Source organism: Onychostruthus taczanowskii, unplaced genomic scaffold, assembly GCF_017590055.1.
Source record: "Onychostruthus taczanowskii isolate IOZ18803 unplaced genomic scaffold, ASM1759005v1 scaffold49, whole genome shotgun sequence".
Classification (NCBI taxonomy): domain Eukaryota; kingdom Metazoa; phylum Chordata; class Aves; order Passeriformes; family Passeridae; genus Onychostruthus; species Onychostruthus taczanowskii.
This window is the reverse complement of record NW_024502458.1, coordinates 3,764,991-3,785,518: the sequence shown is the minus strand read 5'-3', so window position 1 is coordinate 3,785,518 and position 20,528 is coordinate 3,764,991. Positions and strand designations below refer to the sequence as shown.

Genomic DNA, 20,528 nt, shown 5'->3' with positions numbered 1-20,528 from the left:
AAGGTTTGTTGGCTGAGCAGGATGACGTAGTCAGGAAAAAACACTTTGCAGTGTCTCTTTGTAGGAATCAGAGTCTTCATTAGACAGATGGAATACACTCCCACTGAGTTGAATAAATTGCCTATATTCTTGCAAGAAAGTGAGACCACACTAACAGTTCCTCAAGTAAATCAATGTCTTTCTTTTTTTCCTTTCTATACAGTTCTAGATTTTTAATTATAGAATCTAAATACTTAACTTACATCATATCTAACTGTAAGCTGTGGGAGGGCAGAACCTTTCTTAAGTTACAGTGAGACCAGAACTTGCTACAATGAGTGTGGAGACATTATAGAAAAAATAATAACTTTTCAAAACTAGTCATCTGCTATTTTTACTGCCATCCTTTTCCCCACCCCCCCAATTTTTAGGCATTCGCCCTTTAATTACAAGTAGAACAAAGGTTTAAACAACAGAAATAAAGACCCAATTGAAAATGCTCACTGTTCATGTCTCACTGCAGACTGAAATATAAGCATTAACCTCTTATTTAGTAAGTATCAATAGTCTGCTAGAAGAAACTAAAGGGGCGAAAAAGAAAATACAAGTTTTTCTTAAAAGGAAAAAAGGAAATGAGAAGAGATCAGTACCTGCAAATCTAAACCACATATTCATAAAGATTTATAAGAAATCCGCAAGGCCCTAATGACCAATTAATTAATGTTCTAAATTTAAGAGTGGTCAGGACTCCTTTCAGTAAAAGGAATAAGAGAACTGCATGCAGAATGAACTGAGAAAGTATTTGCTTAACTATGTGTTTGGGGTTTTTTAACAGAGTTGAGAACTGACTCATAGCAAAAATGCTTGTAACAAGGTGATGCTCTGTGCTCGTCTGAGAAATCTCCTGCACATACAGAAGAGACAGTGTGACTCCTGCCAGTGCAGTTGTTCTGTCTCTGATGCTGCATGCATGGAGAGAAAAAAGCTGGCAAAAAAACTGACGGCAGCAGAATGCAGCATTGCTTGATTTTAGGAAAAAAACAGTACAATGCTGGAGCCATTGCAGGGCTGTGGGCAGCCAAAAGGAGATTATGCACGACTAGTGACTTTTCCTACAAAGACTTCCTGAAGTGTTTTTGTACAAGTTTGTGCATGTGTGCAGGAGCTTCATATACATGATGAAGTGTAACAGCTCCAGAGGAGTTGTTACACTCTATTGTCTCAATAATCCACATACTTAACAGTCCCTAAATACAGCAGAGCGTAGCGCCTCCAAAGGGGTCGTTATGGCTTATCAAGTCAAATCCAAGTGCCTAAATATGGATTTGATCAATAGACTGTAATATCTCCAGGGGTGAATAATACACATTTTTAAGAACGTGCACATTTTGCATACAAACTGTTGGTCTATATTAGGATAAATTACGTGGATTCAACTTGTGAAACTTTGATTTAGAGATAAGAAAGGAATAAAAGGCTCATTAGAAGAGGTGCTAAAGTACCATGATTCCCAGGAAGTATGCAATGACTCATGTCATTTATTTTGGGGTCTAATTCTGCTTTCCTACTGCAAATACACAGTTGTCTGAAAATCTACAAAAGATGAAGAATGGAATATAAACATGAAAATGTTATATTAAATTCTGCCTACTCTCAGATCTCAATGAATATGCTTCGTGGGAATTAAATGGGGATGTGGGGATACAAATATGTTGTGGTAATTGATTTTGTATTTATTCTATCTTGACTTCATGTATTTTTCTCCAATCACAGTTCTACCTATATTTTTTATACAAAGATTTTATGAAGCATCTTTGTCAGCATTTTCCTGCTTTATGTAGTAAAAAGACAGGATCTGATTCTTTTTAAAATAATGTCAGTTATCTTATAAATTATATAACATTTTCAGGTTCATTTAGAGCCTTAAATCAAAGCAAATCTTCCAGGCAATGACGGTAGTTTGAAATACTAAAATAAATACAAGTAGCTGAAGCAATGCAGATTTTCTTTAAGTACTCTTTTTTTGTTAAAGGTGAACATAGCTTGACTAGAAAAAACTCACATCCTGCAAACAAGGATGAATTTTTGGTATGATTTTACTTTTGCTTCTATCACATGGTAAAAAGTCTGCATATTATTTTCTTCATTTTCCTAACTCTCTCCCCTTCCCCAGTGTTTCTGTTTACTCTGTGAAATGACTGACACCATTACTCTTCCCTTTCCTCAGTCAGACCACACTGGAGTTTTTTGCTTCACCTGACGTGGAGCAGAAAAATTCAACTCAGTTATAGTGATTGTTTTGCCTCATCTGCATTGTACTGGTTTAGGCTCAGAGTTAAGCTCAGTTCACATGCTGCTGAGTTTTGAATTTGTGATCAAAACAGAGCTGGATAACACAAGGATGTTTCTCCTATTGTCAAGCTGGGCTTCTACAGCAAGACCTTTTCTGGTTTTGATGCTGCTGTGCCAGAGAGGAGCTGGGGCTGTGCCAAGCACTGAGAGGGGGACAGCCCAGCTGACCCCAACTGACCAAAGGGATATTCCACACCATACGACATCAGACTCAGCAATAAAATCTGGGAGAAGAATGAGGAAAGGGAAATGTTTGGAGTTTTGGCATTTGTCTTCCCATGTAACTTATTTGTGCTGAAGCTCTGCTTTCTTAGGAATGGCTAAACATCTGCCTGGCAATGGGCAGTAGTCAATTAATTCCCTGTTTTACTTTGCTTACCTGCACAGCTTTTGCTATACTTATTAAACTATACTAATCAACCCACAAATTTTCTAATTTCACCCTTCTGACTCTCTTTCCCATCCCGCTGATGGGAGCGAGCAAGCGGCTGCGCGGTGCTCACCTGCCTATCCTGACACACCACAGCACCAAGCTCAAATAACTCCACAGGATGCTATCATCTCACAAGTATAAACCAACCTTAATGCTCTGGCAAATGACAATGTGGGACTGCCCCAGAGTGCTGGATGTTTTTGTTTTGGTCTTTCTGATGAGCGAATCTCTGTGAGCACTTTGAAAGCGTTGTAGATTTTTTTATTTTTTTTTTTGAACAGCAGAATATGAACACAAGCAATTTTCAATTCTGTGTCTGTAACCAAATACAAAGCTTTCTGAGATTTGAATGACACATTTTCAAAAAAGGCCTAAGTCCAGGCTTTGAAGTTATGTACATAATTTTGTGAGTCAAATCATTTGCACAACAAACTATTACCAACTATCTGAACTTGAAGACCAGCAACTGACCAGAACTCAATAGCTTTTTTAAACCAGCTGCAGGCAATTAATTTGTCATCTCTTTCTGGTGCCAGCTTCCAGCTACTCATTTCTACAAGTCTAATTACCTGAAGCCAATTTCTGAAAATTTGGTCCTGAAAACACAGGGTTCTAATTCTTCAAAAGAAACCAATCCAAAATTGCAACTGTTATCAAAGCTTCACTGGGATTATGACAGAAACTATACGCTGTTTTCTTGGCATACAATTATTTCAAAATTATGTTTCTCTAATTGAAGTGGTCTAGCATTCCTGCTCCCCCACCTCCATTTTGATCATCCTGCCCATCATTTTAGAGTAAAAGAAATATATCATAATGTAAATTTGAAAGGCAGAGGGTGAAGGGGGAAGGAAGAGTATTCTAGAATTCTGTTTGTGCAAAGGATGCTTCTGGTTTTAATGTATTTTATACTTGCTATAAAATATAAATACATTTTTCTTAGTATTCATGACTGAATTAATACTTTTATTTTCTTTAGGATAAGAGTGGGGATATACCATCATTGAAAATTACTGATTTATATCCCTTTTTTTTTTTTTTTGCAACCCCTGCCTTTTCTCACATCTGTGGAGTGAGGATAACAGACCAGCACACCAGAGGTAAAACTAGAGCACAAACTACAAGCTTTTCCTGCCTTAATGGCCCTGTAGTACCTGCTGCAATAAATAAACCCAGCAGGATTACATAGGGTCACTAAGAGACTTAACAACAGATTTCCCTGCTGCTGTTTTATTCTTAGGTTTTGAAAGTTGCAAGTGCCACCATGAAAAGTCTCCTCACAAAAGATGGCATTTGAAAATGGTGTTGTTTGTATCTGTTAAAGAGTTCTGATTCACTCTGCTATATTTGCAAGGAAAATTTTTTTTTTTCTCTGACTGCCTGGTGTATAACCTCAATCCAGAAGCTGTGCATCAATCTGTGTATTGCTAGTAAGTGGTACAAAATAGAAATTTCAGATTATTCACTAAAATATTTACTGAATCTGCTTTAAAGGGTGAAAGATTAAATAGGAACTTGTTATATCGAATACAAGACATACACATGATACTGAAAATATGCAGGAAAGAGACTCAATAAGTAAGTGGATGCCATTTTTATACTTATTTTTCAAAGTGAAATCAAATGTTAAGAATTCTTTTAATAGCCCTTATAGTATATTAGATAATTTTTAAATGTCAAGCCACTGAAACTCATAAAATAAATTTCAAAATAAGCCTAATTTTATAAATTCTTAATACTGATCATGTATGTGACATTTTTTTTATTTTTATAACCTAGGCTTTAGTATCCTGCCTCTTGATTACTTAAGGCAAACACTGACTTTACAATTAGAGTGTTTGAATACAGCCTGCTTGATCAGTTATTAATTTCTCTATTTTTAATAGTATCAACTTGTATTAAATGAAATTTCCAGTAATGACTTTCAAACTAATACTAGCAGAAGTATATATTTATTAGACACTGAGTCTGACTTGGAAAAGCATTGTTTATCCTGTGTGGCAACATTTTAACCAATCTTTTTTAACAGACACTACTTGATATGAGTGCTGTAAAGAAACTATCAAGCAAAAATATAAAATGTAACTAAAAGGTGTGTATCAATCTTTAATGGGTCTGTTTGTGTCATTCCTTTGTCTTTCTGTGCCTTGCTACAAAACACTTACCCAAGAATTCCCTTGTGGGCTGAAAAAATATCAGAATATTATCAAAGTCACAGTTAATATTGTGCTGAGTCATATATTGAACCTGGACTCAAAATTCCTGTTGTCTTTGGGCTACAATATAGTCTTCCCTCCCTCTCTCAAGAAACAAAGACCCTCCCCTGCCTTCTGATACAGAAAATCACAGAATGTTTTCAGGCATTGGAGCTACCTGCTGTTCTGGAGTGTTTTAACAAGTAGTCTGAAACACTGGTTGCTGTATGGGCTAGTTAATGTGTCAGTTTTCTTTCCATTCATTACTAAATTGCATCATAACTGTTCTATTTGCCAAAGCTTTAGTGACTGCTGGGATAGTGCTTTTCCCTTTCTAGATGGAGCAGATCCTGAAGACCTCAGAAAGGCCACAGAATGGGACAAAACACAGGTTTGGGGGATTTTCCAAGAGTCTTCTTTGTCCTGACTGGTCCTTAAGGCAAGTATGATAGAAACTGTTCCTTACCTTTCATACATGCTCCCAGGTTGCTATTTTGTAAGCTGCTCAGTCCAGTGCTAGTCCCATTATCCCAACACTTTCTCTCATTTATCCTTTTACTCTAGTGTGCCACCTCATTTCAGTGACTCAACACTGAAGATTCAGCAGAGAATGTTTAATCTCTAATTTCCCACTGCAACTGAGAGCCAAATGCAGCTGTTTTGAGCCTAAGTACTTTGTTGCACCTGAACCACAGATTCAAGCTCCCTCAATCCATGCACTGGCATTGTAAAACTCTACCATGCTAGCACAGAACTGGCCTTTTAGCCATATTTATCAGTCCAACCATTCTCAAAAGCACAATTCAAAATTTGGTGACCACAAACAATGGAAGCTCCAACTAAGCCCTTTTCCATGTTCAATGTGCATGCTTACTGTGGCATTCATATTTTCTGAAAAATCCCTTTGCCCAGGATTTTTCTCCTGGGAAGCTGAGGAGCCTCCGAGAAAAAGGAAAACAATTTTATCTCATTTTCTTCTTCTATATTTTGCTCCTTTGGAATGTATTTGGAGATTGTTTCTCTAACAGGTGATTGTTCCATTGGTTTCTGCTGTGAATTATTTTGACTCAATGGCCAATCCATGCCAAGCAGTGTCGGGGCTCTGGAGAGAGTCAGGAGTTTTCACTACTATCTTTTTAGCCCTCTGTAAGTATCCTTTCTGTATTCTTTAGTACAGTTCACTTCGTTATTCTTTAATATAATATAGTATCATAAAATAATAAATTCGCTTTCTGAGAACATGGAGTCAGATTCATCATTTCCTTCCTTCTTTGGGGCACCCCACAAATACAGTAACTTACAGCTTCCTCACATGTGTGCACAGGACTGTGGGTGTGAATGCTGCCATGTACACCTAGAGAAGTTGTAGCACAGCACTGAGAAGTGACAAAGGTGTATTTAACATGAAATCAGAGAGGGCTAAAAGCTCTAAAGAGAAAGATCATATAAAAATAAGAAGCTATTTTGCAGGGAAGAGTGAGTGACAGACTGTGGGGAAATGGGAGACATTACCTTTTCATTCCTGCAGTTGTTTAGACCCATGTTATTCATGGAGGGCAATTTTCCATCGACACCATGAGGCTGCTGTTGCTGCTGCTGTTCCCTTTGGATTTGCTCTCTCATTTTTCGAGCCTCCTGAATGGCTTTCATTACTGTGTCCTGGTCCCCGAATAGGGCAGGTGAATTAAGACTGGAAAGGATATCTATAAAGAGAGAACACATTTTATTTAGGTAATTATCCAAACTGGAATCCAGGGTAAGAACTCTCACACTCTTAGAGCTGCACCCAACCAACATCTGCAGAAGGAGGAGGAGTGGCAATTGTTGTCTGTTTGAAGGCTGAATTACTCTACTGAAGTGATTGATAAACTCATGCATTTCTTTTGCTGTTAGAAATACATTCACTGAGGTCTTGGAATAGCCTGATGTGGAGCTATCTGAGCATACTCATGGACTCAAATTTAAATATGTGTTTAAGACAACAGTATTCTGAAGCTTAAACTGGAAACCTTTTGAGGTGTTAAAAGTAATTAATAAAATTAACAAAGGAAAAAATCTCATTTTACTAGGCCATGAAACTCCATGTCAGTTCTTAGAATTTCTTTACAGAGAGATTCATCAGTCTAGACATTTGCATTTCCATTACAGAAAGAGCACTAACATTTACTTTTTGGGGATAAAGGTCATTATCACCATAACATGAGTATTAATTTCTAAATCACTAGAGAAAAAAACAGTTTTCTTTCTATCACTCTGAACAGGAAGAAACTTTCAAACAAGCATCAAACTCAACCAAACATTCCTGTTACATCTCACAATGCATTCATGAAGATGAGCATCCCAGACCCAGTTTTACATTTGAGAGAAAAATACAGCAATTATTTTGTGACTGTTTCTTTTTTTGTTTTTGTGACAAAACTGTGATCCACCTGCTCCTACATGGAAGTATTCTCTATACTGCACATGGATAGATTGGTGCATATATATTCTAGCTTGGGAATTTGATTGCTTGAGCAATCACGTGTGACCTGTGCATCTGCCTGGCCAGCAAATGTCTTTTATAAAAGCTCTGAATTTGCTAGATTTGTGTACTTACTCACAGTCTACTACTACTACTACAAAAAAAAAAAAAAGAAAAAAAAAGAAAAGAAAAATCACCAAGACCAAAATCCAAAACAACAACCAAAAAACCCCAAACAGGCTAAGATTTGGAATTAGCCTTCAAAGATAATTTTTATATTCTTTCATTTCACTGAAGTTCAGGCGAGTAAAACACAGCAAATTCAACCTCAAAGGACCCTAAATTATTTTAAAATAAAAATGATTAATGGTTTCTCACACTTTATCCTGGGAACCAAATGCTTAATTTAATACTATGACCTAAGTAAGAAGGGATGCAGACTGTGATGGTTTCATTCCATTCCATCAAGTGATAGGACTGGTGACATTTTGTATCTGAATGAAACACCTCTCTCAAAATAAAAAATAATGTATTGTCAGACAACCATTGTTCTTGCTGAGCAAAATTTGCAATCTTCTGAACCATTTCAACCACTAATTTCCATTCTGGACCCTAAGGAATTTGGAATCATATTTGCATGATTTTTAAAGAGATTTAGATTTGTAATCATCTACATGTAGCAAAAGTTCCTGCCTGGCTTGCTGAATTTTGGTAACATCTTCTTGTCTTTTTTTACACTTAAGGATTGAGACAAAAATTTTTTATGACTTTACATGAAAAATATTTATACCTTAGGCACTATTTGTCTTCTGTGCTCCTTTCTCTTGAATGGTCTATGACTTCACATTGATATTTCACTTTCTAATGTAAGATAATGCAGTGATAGCTGCAAATAAATTGACAGGTAGAGTATCTAGATAGTTACAGAAAATATCTTTCAGAGATCATGATGTTCCCAAGTGTTTGGGAATGGAAAAAACCCCATAATTTTTATATATTTAATATATGTATTTAACATATCTATTCATTATTCACAAGTGTTTCTATATATTTTACAAGTACACTTGAGCTACAGATTGTGAATAAGTGGTCTGTAGTAAGTATTTAGTCACTGTTAAAATTTACTGTTTGAACTTTAGGGCTGATCATCTACATTTTGCAGCTCTTGATTCTGTTTCTTGACTGGTTAAAGTAGTCTTCATACATAGTTTTCAGATCAATTTTGTTTCACCACTTAATAAGCTTATAGAATCTTGAACACAGGTCAAAAATTCCCTACTTGTAACCATATGAATCAATGAAATCCTGACAGATGGGTGAACAAAAGACAAAAATATGATCAAATAACAAAAACATGATCAAATAATAACATAAACTGGCTGGACTGATTCCTTTCCATCTCTATTCAAAAAAATAAAAATCTATCTAGTATCTGGTGAGGCTCCATGTGTGTGCAAAGATAGTTTTTTATTTTCTTGATCCAGAATTCAAAATTTAAAGGTTAACTTTGTGTGTATACACCCAGTAGCTGCCTTTAGGACAGATATTCACACAAACCTGTTTTATAAGTTTTATATATCTATCTTTATTTACTTATTTGTGTGTATTTGTATGTATTTCCTACATTACGTATTTCTTTCCTGTGTTTGTCACACACTTATACATCTCTTTGGATACTCTTACAAAACTTTGGCAATCAATCATTCTTTGAAAAGCTTCACTATAATTTTTTTTTTTTTCCATTTTAAACAGAAATGTGCACCCAAGTATCTACTTAATCCAGAACTAAGTCTGCTCAGGCAGGAATTTCATACAGAAAAGGTGCCTATTTTCTCCTTTTCCCAGGACAGATTAGTTACCTAAAGAGGATCCTCTTCCCAGAGACCCACTGAGTGGGCTGGGGATGCCACTCTTGCTCGTCACTGTCACCGGGCTGCTTTTGCTGGCTGGGAAGAGATTCTGTGTTGGAGATGTTGGGGATTTGACAGGTTCAGCTGTTTTGGGTCGGGCTGAGAGATTGAGTGGCTGAGCTGCTTCATCCTGCAAGAGTTGAATGTAAATAACTATTAGGAAAAGACAAATGAAGGCATCATTCTGCAAGCAGCAGTTACTTTACACCTCGAAGACAATGCCACATTCCGCAGCAATAATAACAAAAGAAGCTAATTATCTGCCTCCTTTAAGATTCAACGAAAGGAAACCTCATTAATTTCTCTGTGTTATGCTTCTTATTTACATTAACTATGTGACTGGATCATTCTTTTTGCCAAATTAAAATTTGAATTAGCTCACATTACAGCTTAATTTCCTAATGTGTTTTCAGAGATCTAAATTAACCTAGGGCATTTACAAAGAATTATTTAAAATTTCCAGCAGCTCGGTAATGCTTTTGCACTGGTTCTATTTGAAAAGTTCCTGGCACTATAAAAGTAAGTTATGTAGCTTATTTTTAAATGTATTAGAAACTAAGGAATCAGAAGTACTACTATGAAAGAATCATTTGGAAACCCTGACAGCTCCTTGGCCCACATTTAGAGCTGCTGCTAGCTTATACATTCCATGCATCTAATTCAGAGTGCATGTTTTGTTCAGTGAAATAATCTATGCTGTCCCTCATAATAGGAGATAAGAATTTCACTGAATTCAAATTCCTTTACTTATTAGGGTAGTGACTACATGCCATATGCATTTAAAAATATATTTTATTTTCTACTATTTAATTTTGTTAACTTTATGATATTTTATTATTCAAATGTCAAAACTATTTTCCACATAACTGCATTTCTGCTCCTTGTTCTATACTTCTTTATTATTCCCATGTTCTGTACCTATTTCTGCTGCATTTAACATTTATTATACCTGTATGTTTTATTTGCATTAAGGGAAGGAATTTTTTTAAGGGTTTGTAAATCTAGTATCAGCACCTTTATATGATTTGAAAAATTTCATTTGCAACTGTGGAAGAAACTCTCCCTGACATATGTCTTTTTTTTGTGCTGTAGAATAGATCTGTCTAAAAATATCTCAACTCTTTGAAGAAAACTTATTCAAGCAATTAATTTCTTTGATAAGTATAAACACTAGCAGTGCAACCTTCTTCCCATTCTTTAACCTTGTTCCTTTACTTAATACATTAAGCAAGACAGAGCACTTACAAAACTGTGAAACGGTGATTTTCTGTCATTAAAGAGCCCAGTAAGACAGATCTCTCATTTAAAATATGCCCAGAGCAGAATTATGCTGGATGCAAGAGATTGTTCATATTTTAAAACACTGTACTGATCACTTGGAAGCTTAGAGTTATGTCAAAATACAACAATACATCACATTATCTCATCATCTCCGTTCTCCTTACTGTCAAGCAAAGTACATCTGGTCACACACAATGCATTAAACAGGAAAATGTCATGAATAGGTATTTATAATGCCATCCCATCACCAGCTTTAAACTTTTCCCATAAAAGAGCATGCCATTCCAATTCTTTCTGGCCTCAGAGTGTGCAAAAACATCCACACCCTTTCAGGGTCCAGGTGAGAGCAGAAGCTCAAAGGTACAAGAGACAGAGTTGATTTTGGTGCTTTGTGGCCACATTTACATGTGACCTCTTTCCTTGCACAAAGTGGCTTCCACAAACATTTCCAAGAGTTCAGAGCCGCATTCAGACCATGAAGCTTGCAAGACTAGGTGCTGTGAACGTGTGCTCATATGAATCTGTGCTAGTGTTCAATTTTTAAATAATTTTCCATCTAGTACTGATACGATAATGAAAGAACTCTAAACACTGTCAGGACGTGTTTGTTTGTATTATATGGAGAGCATTGTCATTTCTGCAAGGCAACCAAAAACCTGGAAAACATTCTGGTCATTGACTTAAGGAAAACCTACCATTACTTTTGGAAAGGTCTGACTTTCATTAAAAAATTGCATTAATTATATAAATAATGCATGTAGTTTATACAAACTGCTTAAAACCAGAGAAAATATAGAGGATTTGTGAAGCATGACCATCAAAACTGTCACAGCTAACAAAGGTAACAATCTGCAGAGACTAAATATAGGTACTGCTTTCATACTAAATATTTCTTCATTAGCTATTGGTATTTGTCCACACAAAGCACTTGTAGTTCATCTTTAATATTCTGAATGCAGTAGTGTGCTTAATAAAAATAATCATAAAAAGACTTCAATTTTATTAACATATACTTAAGTCCATTCAAGTCACATTATATAGGGAAACCCCCAAGAATTTGCATGTGGTCAATTCTGTAATAGGACTCAGCTGGCCACAAACCTGGAACAGAATTGGCCTTGGTTCAAGAAGATATGTGCTTGAATATAACCAGGGAAAATTTTACTCATACAGTAAAGGTTTGGTTTGGGGTAGGTCCATTTGGCTCAGTCACTGCCAGAATTACTTTTTCACATTAAAGCAGTCAGTAGTATATTCTCAATGCCATAAATCACTGGTGTTAGGTATCACTATACTGTGGCAACTTTGCTGGAACAGTTGGGCTTTGCTTTCGGTGGCTTCTGTATTGACCGTAGCAAACTCTGCATACGCGGTAAATTTCCCTGACTGCTCCCAAACCTGGCGTTGGATTACAAGAGGTAAAATATTAGACTAATACACATCTACAGCTAAGTAAAGTGAACGCTTTGCTAAATAAATGTTAGATCTGGCCATAATGGAATAGTTTTTTATTTATTAGTACTCTCAGCCTAGCAAAAAAGTGTCACGGAAATTTATCAGCCCAGGCAGAAATATCTACTCACCCACACTTTACTGCGATGATTGATGATAATGAAAAAACAAATGATATTTTACTCTCGTGTCAAAAAATGGGAAGGAAAAAAAAAACCCCACCATCTCAAGTGAGTAAAATCTCCTCAGGCTGGTTTGGACTGTTGGAAGCTAAGGACTGTTTGTCTGTAAGGTGTCAGCAGCCAGCAAAGAAAAAACCTAACATATCCTCCCTCTCACCCCACAAGGTCACTAGATGTCACTTTTAGATTTATTTGAATTGTTCAGCATTTATACCTCTATCATTCAAATGGATAAAACATTTGAATGTTGATTTTTTATTTTGTTTTTTACAGTTTGGAGTAAATTGGTCCTGAGCATGTTTTTCATTCTCATGAAATCCCCAACCACCCGGGGAAAACACCAGGCAGTCGCACCCAAAGGCTGCTCCATGGGTTTCAGGGGGAGCACAGCACTCATTCCAGGCTCCTGGCAAATGCCATGTTGTAGCTGCCTGGTTCCAAGCTAGTGAGAATAAGCAGGCACAAGCACTCAGCAATGGAGCAAAACCAGCGAGGAGCAGCGCGGTTGTCAGCAGCTGTGTGAAATCAGCAAAAGTCAAATCAATCTGCAGCAACACAATGTTTTCCCCAGAGCCCTGACTTACATATTATTTTTATAGGAGGCTTTTCCAAAATTGTAGAATTAAGTACAGCTAGAGATTTGTAAAATAATTAGAAGATCTACAGTCTTTCTCTTATCCTAACAATATAAGCCAGCACCACATTTTAAGATACTCAATAGTTCAATGTGAAACAATTCATGAAATGGATGCCATTTATGCATGTTACCAGATTACAAACTGAAATCTTGAAAATATCACATTTTACTGATGAATCTGTTGTGCTGCCTCTGGTAGGAAGAGGGATGCCTGGTATTTTTGGAAACAAGTGAATTTTTTCTCTTCCCTTCTCTCTATTGATAATACAGCACTAAAATGGAATTTTTTATTTGAATATTGAAGAACTGTACTGTGGTTCAACTTCCAACTGTAAAACAATTAGAAAAATCATTTGCTTTTACTGTCCTTCTCAAGCAGCATCTTTTTTTTATTTACTGAAAAATACCTTAACTTGAGTTACCGGGCTGGTCCCTCTCTTCTCATTTTTCATCCCAGTGGGTGAAAGTGCCCCTGTTGTATTTGGTGGCTGTGGAGTAGATGGCATTTTGGCTCCAGGAGAAACTTGCATGCTTGCCAGCTGAGCTGCATACAGTTGCTGGAAGACAAGAAGATATACATATATTCCTGCAATATTCCTAAAGAAAGAAGCTGTAAATGCACTTTTATTTTTTTTTCCCACTGGTGTTTCTTCTCTTAAAGGATCTTTTTCAGCTCTTGTTTGTGGCTTCCCTTTCTGCTATTTGCAAAAAGAGAAAAAAACAAAGTCTGGAAAACTTCCAAACATCAATATATATATATATTTTTTTTTTATTTGACTTTTGCTGATTTTTCTTGATTTTTTATTCCTTCTTACTAATGATTGTCATGGTGTTGAGCAAACAAATTACACTGTGTCTGAATATTAAAAACAAAATTTGTACAATTATAAGGCTATTTATGAAAAGGAGGTATAAGCCCCTGTCAGAAGCAATAATAATCCAGGTCTTTCTGTTCTTAGCAAGAAATTAACCACTAATTCCAGAAACTTTACTGGGAGCTGCCACAAGAATGCTTTTCTACCAAAAGGCAAAGTTAAAATAGCCAACAAGGTATGTCTCCATCTCTCTGTACAATGATGTATGTTCTGTAAGTGCTAATAATGAGTCTAGGCCTTAAAAGTTCCTGTAAATAGTGATGCAAGTCCAAAAAAAACTGCAGTGGAACTTTTCAAAAAGTTTAACTGAAACATAGATTTTATATTAAAATAAACAATCCCAACCAATAAAAAGTGTTTACTGAACAAAACCAATTGGGTCCTATTTCTTTCCAGTGACCAAACTTAAACCCTCACCTTGAATTAGCATAATGAATAATTCTTCTGCCACGAAGAGGGAAGATCCTAATCCCTCTTCTACACACAGATCTACATAAACTTTGCCTTATTAGTGAGAAAAAAGCCAGGTGGTTTGTATGTAATTTCCAACATTACTATCATTCAGATGGACAAATAAAAAAAATTACAGTAATCAAAAGCAGACCTTTCAGCACATGTAATTAAATGAAAGCTTAATAAAGAATAATTTGCAAGAGCCAGATGTGCTTATGTCATAATTGTTGCTTTCTTTGGAACAATTTTTCTAATATAACAAGCCTCCACAGAAATGAAAGTTACACAATTCTGTAAGTTCAGTGACTCAGTGGCGAGACAAACGCGGGCGGGAGGGGCAGAGTCACAGCTCAGGGTGGCAAGTGAAAACTATTGTTTGTTTGTTTGTTTCCACCCCTTTCCAGTACCACACAGGAACTACAAAAAGAACAGATTAATGTTTTGAAATTAGTGGTGTTTAAATATTTTGGCTAAGGTACAGGCTTTTTTCCTATGCTTGAAGGAAAAAGATTGAAAACAGAACAAAAATCCCAGCTATTGGTGAGGTCCTGGAGAACGAAAATGAAGCCTTTTGTACAACAGTAGGTGGGTTATTTTCCCATAATAATAAGATCTTATCCCTTTTAGAATATTCTTATTCATCTTAATAGGATGATCTGCTTAAATGAGAGTAAAAAGCACATTTCACAAACTTTTGAAATCCTGAATGTTCTCAGCTCAGGAATAATCAGGCACTGCACTACAAAAGAGATAACACAATAAACTTGTATGCAATTTAGAGACAAAACCCAACCATTATAAAGGCTTTCTCAGTATTCTGTGGTTTGTCTATAAATACTTTTCCTTTTTTTTAACCAATTTAACTTCTTCTTCAACTGTCTGAAGAAGAGTACTTACACTTTACTAAAAGAAAACTAAAACTTTTGTACTTACAAAAGTGTGTTGCACTTTCAAAAGTGTGAAAGGAATTCTGTGCGAAAATAAACTCATATTTATTAACTAAAGTTCAAAAGAGCTTCCTTCTCAGGTAAGCCATGAGGGCACAAAAATGTGGGGTATAAATTATTCTTTCTGCAGTATTCCATTTTTCATAGAAGATAAAACTTGATTGTCAATTGTGGCACTCAAAAATAGTGTGGTGGGTTGACCTAGGATGGCTGCCAGCTGCCCAGCCAGCCACTCTCTGCCTCCCACTTCAGCAGGATGGGGAAGAAAACAAGATGGAAAAGGCCACGGGTCAAGATAAAGACAGGAAGATCCCTTACGTGTTACCATCGCAGGAAAAAAAATACAAAAACAAAAACAAAAAAAAACAAAAAAAAAAAAAAAAAAAAAAAAAAAAAAAAAAAAAAAAAAAAAAAAAAAAAAACCACTTGGCTTGGGAAGAATTTATTTATTCTAATTGACAATAGAGTTGCCTGGCAAGAAAGAGATAAAAGCAGAGATAAATACAAAGGCCCTATCCCTGCCACTTCCACTTGAAAATTTCTTGAAGAGATATTTCGAGATCAATGCAAAGATAGAGACACCTGACAGCAGTCAGAGCAAGACGTGCTGGTCACCTGAGTGCCACCAGGACCAGCAACAGAAACACCCACAGCATTTGCAGGATTAACATCAAGAAAAGTGGGCTGTTCTACTGACTATCCAGGAAACTGTTTGATTTTGGAAATGCAACCAGGAAAAGTAGAATAAAATTAGAATTTTTCACCACTCCCCTCCCAGGGTGTTGAGGGCTGTATTGGCTGTAGTGCAAGTCCTGTCAGGGAGAAATGTTTCTAAGGGAAGACAGAATAAAAGAAATTTTATCATTTATATATCTGCATGTATATATAAAACATGATTGAGTTTTTCCAAGGTCTTAGTACTGACTTTAGCCTGGCATTTCTATAAATTTATTTTAAAACATAAAAGCAAATGTATAAATAAGTAACAGCAATTGGCTTCCTGCTTTACTTAAAACAAAGCTGTTCTACAAGGAAGTACAAATACTGCAAGAATTCACAGCAGCACTAGCAACATTGCTGTGTGGACTGAAAAGCTGTATGAGTTTTAAATACCAGTTTGTATGGGGAGCTAGCCAGTGTGGAAAAATATGTGCATGCCACCATTGCAGGGAAAAAAGGGGATATTTTTGCAAATACCACTGCTGTGGCTCAAAATGGCAATTTAAGACCTCACATTGAGATGGTCAGATTGTGAAGCTTCTATTTGCAAGATTGAGGAGAGGACTAAAACCCAAACATTGAATGAATGTTGACTGTTGGCTTTAAAGCTCAAAAGCAAAAGCTTCAGTGGAATTTTTTCAACTGAAATTCTTACCTGCAAACTATTTCAAAAGTAAAAAAATTAAAATACCCTAAACGCTGAATCATATTTTATGCTAACCACTGACTCAGGAGGCTCTTGATTACAAATCACATATTCAAAAACACCAAGTATTCTTGACTGTTTTAAGAAGCCTTAAAAATGTATAGCCTAGTTTTTATTTTTTTTCTCTAAGGTCACAATGTTAGATTCTTACATTCCAGTTCCCAGCACATAAATAAAAGTAATGCTGATTTTGAGTTCCTCAGTGCTCCTGAAATAGTTAACAATTTTCAAGCCCAGATTATTTAAGGTATATAAACAAGGATGCAGATTTGCAGTTTTCAGAACTAGGCTTCTTCTGATGTCTGATTTGACACCTAAGGGTGGGATTTTGAAATGCCACAAGTCTCAGGGCAACGGCAAGTCAAGTCTCACATTTAAGCACCTATGAACTTACAGGCTCACAGACTCAAGCACTTGTTACTAAACCCTATTTCAGCTGTAATCAACTAAAAATCCAAAGGGAATTTATAGTTGAGGTCACTATGAGTCTGAATGATGTTCATCTACTTTAAAAAAATTCAAACAGAGTGCTGTACTCAGCATGTGCACAGAACAGCAGAAGTGCATACTGATTTTTTTCCTGGAAATGGCAGAGTTCACACTAAGCCTTTGTTAGAGCTTAGACCTATAACAAGTCAAGAAGAGTTGAAAAAGAAACAAGAATAATAATTCTGTTGTGATGGTGATGGTGTTTTCTGCTTCAGAAATTTCCTACAGAATCTGATGAACTATTTTGATTTTACTTTTCTCATAAAAAGTGTCATCCACCTTCTACAATTTATCTAAAAAGCTATAAACTAATTAATAATAGACCATCTTGACTGATCCAAATGTTAAAACCTTTTCTAATGCCATCTAAGTTTCAAAATGCCTTTGTGAGATATTTTCATAACACAGAAGCATAATTGCCTTCACTGCCAGCATTCATTCATGCCTGGCCAGAAGACAAAGGCCTTAGGTTCACACATTGCTCTCAAAAGTTTCAACATTTTTTCATCTAGTTTTTTCAGCTATCTTTCAGTAATCAAAATTCTTTCATTAGCTCAAGCCCCTTTCCCTATAATTTTTCTCTTGCACATAGGTCTGTGACATTCCTGGACATATTCTCTGCCAAATGAACACGACAATGTTCTTATGAACACAGCAAAGCTTTCTGTGCATCCAACGTCTTCCCTTTCTTTGCTGCAGGAATATTCATATTTATCTCTTAGGCTGCACCATATGTGCCTAAAAGAATAAATAAGAGTTAAGAATTTTAAGAATTAAATGTTACCGAAGTGGCACACAGTAAGGAAAATGGAATGGGCCATAGAATCATAGAATCACTGATGTTGAAACAACCTCTAAGATCACCGAGTCCAACCATTAGCCTGGCCCTGCCATGTTCACCCCCTAAACCACGTCCCCAGAGTGCCACATCCACATCATAACCCTTTTACCAGGGGCTTGTCAAGGACAGGCCCTAGGGAAAATTGGTTTTGAGAAGATACTTCAATAAAAAGTGATGAGCTGCTGCACAGAAGAGAGGGAGATTCTTTAGAGGTACAAGCTCAGGGAGGAAATGGAGGGACCAGTTGCAAATATAGGAGCAGAAAGGCAAGGGCTAGAGACATTTCAGCTGATTGTGGTGAGGGAGCAGTTGGTCACAGCTGAGGGGACATAATTCAGATGTTATTTTTGCAGCAGAATTCTGAAGAAATTATAAGAAAGCTAAGTGTGAAACATGGAGATAAGAGAGTGGTTGCAATACTCAATGCAGCAGATAAAGTTTGGGTGGTGAAGGCTGGTCCAGCAAAATAAAATGCAATGGGTGTACCTGGAAGATGCATCACAAAGAATTTCAGTAGCAGGTGGTTTGCTTGAAGTAGAAAGAAAGGATCTGTTCTAGAAACTTTCACCCTTTTACTTTCTTTTCTTGGGAAAAATGCTAAGTTTTATGAACCCTGATTAATTCTGAAGTCTTCCATTACTAAAAATGGAAGCCCTATGTTACATCTTCAACAAATACATTTGCTACAGTAAATGAAACTGAACAATAAAGCTACTGAGAATCAAGTGAGAATCCTTATTTGTCAGCATTTTAAATGAATTGTGCAAAGCTGAAATATCTTATTTATAGAGATGAAAGTTCAGCTATTTAGACAATGAGTAATTTGGTTTCTAAAGATGAAAAACTCTAAGGAGTGACTGCAAGTGCTGTTGAAATCCTGCACTACAAGAGGTAATGCAGTTATTTTTTCCATAGTATATTTAGTAAGGAGTGTTGCAAAGCTATAATACCAGCATTTTCCTTCCGAGTACATAACAACCAATAATACTTAGAACTATCTGATGACAAAGGGCTTTTACAAGTTCACCAAAACCAGCAACATCTTTATTATTTCCAGCACACATTTCTGAAAGGAAGCTACTGCAACAAAAAAAAATCACACCTTCAGTGGGACTGCTTGTTTTTAATTATTGGTGTAGTGGTGTTTGAAAAAAAAACCTAATGTCAAACAGATTAAAGGAAAGAGTTTCAGTTTGAAAAACTTTTTCTTTTGTTTGGAGGAAGAACAGACTAGTGTTCACACCCATGTTTTGGGTGTCACAGATAATAACTATGGAAATAAAGTTTCAGTGCTGACCTGAGCCCAGTGTCACTGGTATAACCCTCAGCAGTTCAGGAAAGGCAACCTTTTCAGAAAGCAGTGTAGAAGCATGAATATCCTACCCCAAAATTTCACTTAATCTAAGTGCAAGAACTGCTTCTAAAATAATGTTAATTGTACTCATTCCTCCCATTTTTATATATAAATATAATATTTTTAATTGACATGTCTTTTATACCAAATATGTTGTGTTTAACACTGCAGCTAAGTGCTTTACTACAGCACCAAGGCAAGAAATGGGATTATAGACTTATGTGTGTGTGTGTGTGCATATGTATGTATACGAAGAAAAAAACCCCCGCCACCCAAAAGGGTTGCTTTTCTCTTTAAGATCCTTCCTACATAGATGCTCACAATGAAAGGTGGCCTAACAGAAAACAACATCTAGAATCACAAGACAGCCTAAGTAACCCATCAGCAGCTTAACCATGTGACAAACCCAGGGGCAACTCGAAGGCAGCTACAGCCTGTGGAGTCTGCCAAGGAGCCAGATGCCATCACCAGAAAAACCCCTTCCAAGGCTCAGCATCTGTGTCCCAGCAGAGCTCTCCACACAAAAGGAGGAGGACGAGGAAGAGAAGGAAAGGTGAACATAAAATTGTAAAGGAATTGTACGTATACATGAAAGCAACACTTAGTTGAATTTTAAAATACAAAACTTGAAAAAATCAAAGTTTTTGCTGAAAAAACCAAGCTCCCTTCAAGAGTGAATATTTTATGCCAAAAGTAAATGTTTTCTTTTGTTTCTGTTACCTGTTAAACCAGTATATTTTATACATTTATGATTATGAAATATAGATGTCTCGGAAGCATTTTCTCAGTTTATCTGAGAAAAATGCTAACAAAGAAAAATACATTGAATTTTACAGACTTTGCAGGACTCTGGGCCAGACTCTCATTTTCATGTGTGTCACCACACAGATAATAAATAGCTTAGTATTTAAGAACCAACAAGTATGCATCATCTTAACTCAGAACTTTATGCTGAATAACTGAGACTTATTTGACTCTACATGGGTACATCTGAAAAGGCATTGATCAAGCACGGCTACATGAAACTAGAATAAAAATTAGGGAAAAAGTGTCTCATTTAGAAGCACGATAAATAAAAAGCAATAATTATTGAAAATACTTCTGTTTCTCTACAGAACCCAGTGTTAGAAAGATGTGCATAGCTTTCTTGTAACAGCAGCATTTTTTCTTTCACCGTTTCCACATGTCTAATGCATCCATAGTGGACATAACGTTCTGATTTTAAACAGCCATAGATCACTCTCCTGCAGAGTCTGCTCAG

The 20,528-nt window shown here is 36.3% G+C and overlaps 1 protein-coding gene across 12 annotated transcripts in view; it reads right to left on the bottom strand.

Annotated features, from left to right (window-relative positions):
* Positions 1–20,528, bottom strand: part of SOX6 (SRY-box transcription factor 6) — a 369,109-nt gene that overhangs the window by 53,228 nt on the left and 295,353 nt on the right. For 10 of the 12 annotated variants that reach the window (XM_041415103.1, XM_041415104.1, XM_041415107.1 and 7 more), the window contains 3 exons: positions 13,290–13,439; positions 9,280–9,460; positions 6,472–6,662 (listed from right to left, as the gene is read on the bottom strand). In XM_041415103.1, coding sequence (XP_041271037.1) covers positions 6,472–6,662; positions 9,280–9,460; positions 13,290–13,439 — 522 coding nt within the window. The remainder of the gene's footprint in view (positions 1–6,471; positions 6,663–9,279; positions 9,461–13,289; positions 13,440–20,528) is intronic. The other 2 variants (XM_041415111.1, XM_041415113.1) reach the window with 1 other exon arrangement.